The following is a 6,556-nucleotide window of genomic DNA, read 5'->3' on the forward strand; positions in this document are numbered from 1 at the left end:
TGCAGTAACCATAAGAGTTTCCATAACCATAGGATGGTTCAGCTTCAGGTTCAGGATCAGCAGATCTCTTGCCATAGTGATGAGAATAGCTCACTGGGCGGTAGCTGCGGTAACCATAAGAGTTTCCATAACCATAGGATGGTTCAGCTTCAGGTTCAGGATCAGCAGATCTCTTGCCATAGTGATGAGAATAGCCATAAGAAGGACGATGATAGTGAGTCACATGGCCATAACCTCTATAACCAGGCTCCGCCTCTCGCTTCTCAATTTCAGTAGCGCAGCGCAGCCGCCAAGAGCACAATCACCTGGAAATATGACAATTCTTCATGCTTTTGTATACATCTACAGTGGTAGATTAACAATATATTGGTAATCCTAGAGAAATATAAATTTTTTTATACAATATTCTGGATCATTAGTTTCTAAACATTGTGCTGCAGTTCCATAGGGCGCCAGTTTGATCAAATGAGGGTGCCTCAGTGTTTTTGGAAAAAATTAATTATTAAAAGTGTATAAATATTTTTGTATCTTCAGTTCTATCTATCTCACCCCTGGTATCAACGGAACTGATACTTAGGTAACACTATGCCTGTAACTATACATTATACTTTTCAAAATTATCCAGGGACCAAAGTTTTGTTACAGTGCCACTGAAAGACTTAGCAGGGGTGCCTCTAGCCAGTAAAGAGTGGGAACCAACCACAGGCCTGGATCATTCTTACTTACTTTTTATGAAAAATATTGGAATGTATTATGTGTATTACATTTTTTTTTTCATTTTCCCCCTTTAATAGTTTAATAGTAGTATTGCTATATTCGAAATATGCTTATTTCTATATAGTTTGGATATGAAGGAAACACGCACACACATCTCAATATATGATATATATATATATATATATATATATATATATATATATATATATATATATATATATATATATATATATATATATATATATATATATACATATGTGTGTGTATAAAAGTATATATATATATATATATATATATATATATATATATATATATATATATATATATATATATATATATATATATTCAGTATATATGTAAATATATAGTATATATTCAATGGGTGTTATGACATATATTCACTTGACTTTTATGTGAATGTATACAAATCTTCATCATCGAGCTTATACTGAATTTCTTCTTTAGCTTACCAGAGTCTTCATGACTGAAAGCTGTTCAGTGGCCACTGGTGGTTGAGTGAGTGCTGATGTATTAAGACTCTCCTTTTATAGTCAGCCGAGATCTGAAGTGACATTCGCTTTGGGAAGTAACCTTGGAAAGTATCTCTTTGATAAATAATTTTAAATATAAGAAAATGCAAGCCAATAACTTGGCTATTTTTATCTTCACCTCAAGTTTGTTTTTATACTGCACGAGCTACGACAGAAAAATAAAGCAAACATGAAAGAGCAAAACCTGGACGTATTCATCACGTCGAATTTTCTTTCCTTTCAGTGTCTCCTTATTTCTATGATAATTTTGTATTGATTGTAAAGTCTAAATTAAATTATGTAAAGCGCAAAGTTGTATACATTTATGCTATCATAAATTAATAACTTTGAACTATGTTTAACCACTGTCATAGTTTTACGATGATTTTCTATGATTTGATTGCATTCCATTGATGTCTTAAATAATATCCTATTTATTTCAATTGTCATTTTCCTAAAATTTTATCAACATGAATTGACAAAGATGACACTTTGTCACAGGGTATCTTACATCCCTACCTTTTTTCACTATTCTGTATTACGAGTTGCATAATTCTGGTAATTTTAAGAGTAACACCGACTTCTTATAGACATCGCCAGCAAACTCAGAGGAATGTCTTTCGAAGATATAATGACGTAACTTTTGACGTCATTAACTTGCCTTAATCGATGGCTATTCGTGAAAAGTCTAAACCTCTGGCAACAATGAAATACAACCAGTACTCCTATATAAGTAGCTCTGGGCGTGTGGCTCCTGCTGGGAAAGGTATCCTACGATGCTCCAGCCATTTGATGTGGTTCTCCCGTTTGGTGGCCGATAAACGACTATCTTCCGTTAGTCATGTGATATGGAGCATTGTCTATCACAAGTACTGATGGCTCATGAAAAGCTCGATAAAATTTCCTCATGGTTGTCGCCCTCGTTAGAACTTGGCTGGGCAAATATACCCTAAAGCCATTGGCCGTATACTATATAAACGCTCTCCTTCTCCGATTACGGCTAAGAGGCGCTGGTGTTAGCCTGTGTGGTATTTACTTTGTTGTGGCCCATCCGGGTGGTGAACCAAGTCTCGTCCTCATATACCACCTGTCTTCCTCCTCCTGGTGCCGTGTAAAGCATCAGTTCCGGAGAGAGCACCGATCCGCCGGCACACAATGTCGAGTGATTTTCCTCACCGTTGACCTTTTGTTGAGGTGTCCGATACCGAAATAAATTGCCTGCATGAGCCAAGTATGAAGACTCTTATCTCCTCCGGAATGATGTTGGCATCTTAAGGTCAACCATCAGGGTACTAACTGAATAACTGCTTCTCAGTAAACTTTTGGTGAATAAACGAATGGCCCCATCTGTTTGTCCAAGAAGGTGATGCTGTATGCTGTGTCGAGGGGGGTGGGGGGATAGGTGGGGGACCAAGTTGATATCTTCACCGCCCCAAAGTCATGCCCATGATAAATCAACGTGTTCGAATGCCTGGAAAAAATTGCAACATCAGCACACACACACAGATATATATGTATTATATATGATTCATTGGACTGGTGGGTACCGTTCTCAGCTAGCATAATTGGCCCGTGTTCGATTCTCCGATAATGAAGAATTAGAGGAATTTATTTCTGGGAATATTGATCATTTCTCGATAATAATGTGGTTATTTAAGCTGTAGGTCCCTTGAGGTAACCAATTGGTTCTTAGCCACGTATCTAATATATATATAGAGCTGTTATATATATATATATATATATATATATATATATATATATATATATATATATATATATATATATATATATATATATATGTATATATATATCTTATATATAAAATACACAAACTCTTCTATAGGCTATTTTTTCGTTCGAAAGACTAATGCTTGTTACTATACATTTGCAATTTGGTTTAACTTTATTGGAATGAAAAAGGGGAAAAATAAATGGTCTCTTTTGATTTAATGTACGAGCAGCTAATTACTGTTAATATTTTCATATCTTAATATTATTTTAAGTCCAGAATGACTTCAATCTTAGAGACAAACAGTTGCTTATTGTAGGTCGATAATTGATGATCGGCCAATTCATCACTTTCATTTAAGAATCATTCAAGTGAGCAAATTGAAGGACCGAGTATAAGATATACATTTAGTTTCTTAAAAATCTTGGTATTTAAAAGCCTACCAACAATCGAACAACTATGCCGGTAATATTCTGTGGAATATATAACAACTTTCAATAATGTTACAGCTCATATTGTTGTATCTGTCACTAAGAGGACAGAGCGATCATATAAATGGCATGCCCTATGGACCCTTTATTTATATAATATATATATATATATTATAATAATATATTATATATATTATATATTGGGACCTATATATAGGTCATTATGATGTATTATAACCCATATTTTTTTATTTATTTTTTTTTTTGAAAAGCAAGTTTTAACGTTGTTCCGCAAGTTATATTTTACTAAGAAATCAACAACTATTGCTTTATAGATATATATATATCTTTCTGCACCTATGGAAGTCAACAAATGACGAAAACTTGGTAGCCTTGGAGATCCGAGTGTGATCCTTACCCAAAAAGGGCCCCTATAATTCATTTGCCTGTTCAAGCTTACGTAGGGTTTGCCAAGAATATCACTTCTAAACAACTAAGTCGAATCACAAAGGTGTCCTGCAACCATTAACAATGACTTATCATAGCCGCCATTCTTAAAGCCTTCTATTCGATTCATTCAGAATTTCAGAGACAGCTGTTTGTCGTCATCACCTAATATGGGAGGAGTCGGAACGTCATATGTTTACGTCACGTATAAATTTGAACCCATACATTAGAGTGTATCCGCCACTGTATTCGGCTGCTTTATTTTACTCTTATGAATATATTTTTTTAATTAAGTAATAAAGAATGGTGCAAGGTGGGATGTAAAAAACTAAGGTCTAAATATCTTTGTCAAAACACCAGGGACAAAGTTTTGAATCTTAACAAACCCTTAAATATTTCAATTCAAGGCCAGTTGAGATACAATTTGGCTATAAGTTTGTCCTAAGACAAAATGAATTGATAATAATGTAACCATTATGTGATCTATATATATATATATATATATATATATATATATATATATATATATATATATATATATATATATATATATATATATATATATATATATATATATATATATATAATTTATATATATATATATATATATAAATATAATATATATATATATATATATATATATATATATATATATATACACATATATAAATAGATTTATATTTATGCAAATAGTATATATATATATATATATATATATATATATATATATATATATATATATATATATATATATATATATATAGATTTATATTTATGAAAAGATGTATTTATATTTATATTGTATAATATATATATATATATATATATATATATATATATATATATATATATATATATATATATATATAATATATGTCTTGTGTCTATTTATGCATGATCAGGTTAATTCCTTTTGATAATTTTAAATAGCTTGTATTTATTATCTCAATTCATTTTATCAAACTTCCATAATTTAGCTTACTGCTTTTGTCGATCTGGGTGATGAACAATGGTCGCTGTAAATTACTACCAAGGAACTTTTTGTGGCGCCTTAATTTTTGCTAAACGAAACATTATCAATGATTCCGTATATTATTAGAAAAGCTTGGAGTGAAATTTTATAGCTATTTTTTTACAATTATATTAATAATACCTATAAATTTTCATGATGAATTAAACATCAAATCCTTTAACCCTAAAGAAAAGTCGTACAATGGCATGGAAATTAACTAATAGGTCTTAACTGATTTAAGAATAAAGACCTTCAAGAAAATATTAGGTATCAGATGGCAATAGAGTAGGTCATGCTACAATAAGGAAGTTACTGAACATTCACATGGAAATTAGATTATGATGAAAGGGAAATGAATATGGCTTGAACATGTCCTTCACACCACCTCAGGGAGAATAACTACTGCACGATTGTGTTAGCAAGGCTCCTGTGGCACCAAGAGCGTTGATAGACCCAAACCTGCAAGGATGAAACCTATGAGACGTGAGCCTGAGATAAATGTGGATTAGGAGAAATTAAATCAAAATTTACAAAAGGTCTTTACTGCCGTTCAACGTTAAATTTAATGATGATGATAATGATTGGAATGGAATTACGAAAATAAAAGCAGTTTTAAAATAATCCCTATCTTTTATTTCATTTCACTTACTTATTTTTCGTAAATGCAACAACACTGAATTTCAGAAATGATATTGTCAAAAATTAAACATTTGAGCACAAAATATCATTCAATTCTAAATTATGTTAGTGCAAATATTAATGTTGTATTTTATATAGTTATAGGATCAGAGGTGTGTTAGAAGAAATTTTACTGATTGTTTCAGGACTAAATACACCCAACTGATTTAGCCTAAGCAAAGAGTTAGTCCTTTAGGAATACTCTCCAAGAGTAAATTTTTAAACCCTCGCCCATGTATTTAGTCAGCCTTAACAGTAATACAAATTTCTTCTCACAAATATAACTTGAAGAGGGAAATATATTGATTATCTATGCTTCCCATCTTCTAAAGATGTATATTTCCAGAAAATTAAAACAATTCTTTCTGCCACCTTTAGGTAGATTTAAAAATACCTTTGAACAGGAAAGAAACTAAATGTTGCATAATATATATTTTATTCGAGATATGAATCACTCATCAATCAACATTCTATGACTCATGGTGAGGTGCTTGGTAGTATCCACCACAGCTTAACCATAAGATGGCCTGTGGTAGACTGGAGTAGAATATACACGTCTATAGCCATAAGAAGGTTCAGGATCAGCAGATCTCTTGCCATAGTGATGAGAATAGCTCACTGGGCGGTAGCTGCGGTAACCATAGGAGTTTCCATAGCCATAGGATGGTTCAGCTTCAGGTTCAGGATCAGCAGATCTCTTGCCATAGTGATGAGAATAGCTCACTGGGTGGTAGCTGCGGTAACCATAAGAATTTCCATAGCCATAGGATGGTTCAGCTTCAGGTTCAGGATCAGCAGATCTCTTGCCATAGTGATGAGAATAGCTCACTGGGCGGTAGCTACGGTAACCATAAGAGTTTCCATAACCATAGGATGGTTCAGCTTCAGGTTCAGGATCAGCAGATCTCTTGCCATAGTGATGAGAATAGCTCACTGGGCGGTAGCTGCGGTAACCATAAGAGTTTCCATAGCCATAGGATGGTTCAGCTTCAGGTTCAGGATCAGCAGATCT

At 32.8% G+C, this 6,556-nt stretch overlaps 1 protein-coding gene across 1 annotated transcript in view; it reads right to left on the reverse strand.

Annotated features, from left to right (window-relative positions):
- The window catches only part of LOC136837650 (buccalin-like), a 2,696-nt gene extending 329 nt beyond the window's left edge, over window positions 1–2,367 (reverse strand). The window contains exons 1-2 of the mRNA XM_067102525.1: window positions 2,284–2,367; window positions 1–259 (exon numbers count right to left, since the gene is read on the reverse strand). The exon at window positions 1–259 is cut by the window's left edge and continues 329 nt beyond it. Of these exons, the coding sequence (XP_066958626.1) occupies window positions 1–259; window positions 2,284–2,367 (343 nt within the window). The remainder of the gene's footprint in view (window positions 260–2,283) is intronic.
- Between the last annotated feature and the right edge of the window lie 4,189 nt (window positions 2,368–6,556).

Source organism: Macrobrachium rosenbergii, chromosome 59 (genome assembly GCF_040412425.1).
Source record: "Macrobrachium rosenbergii isolate ZJJX-2024 chromosome 59, ASM4041242v1, whole genome shotgun sequence".
NCBI lineage: Eukaryota > Metazoa > Arthropoda > Malacostraca > Decapoda > Palaemonidae > Macrobrachium > Macrobrachium rosenbergii.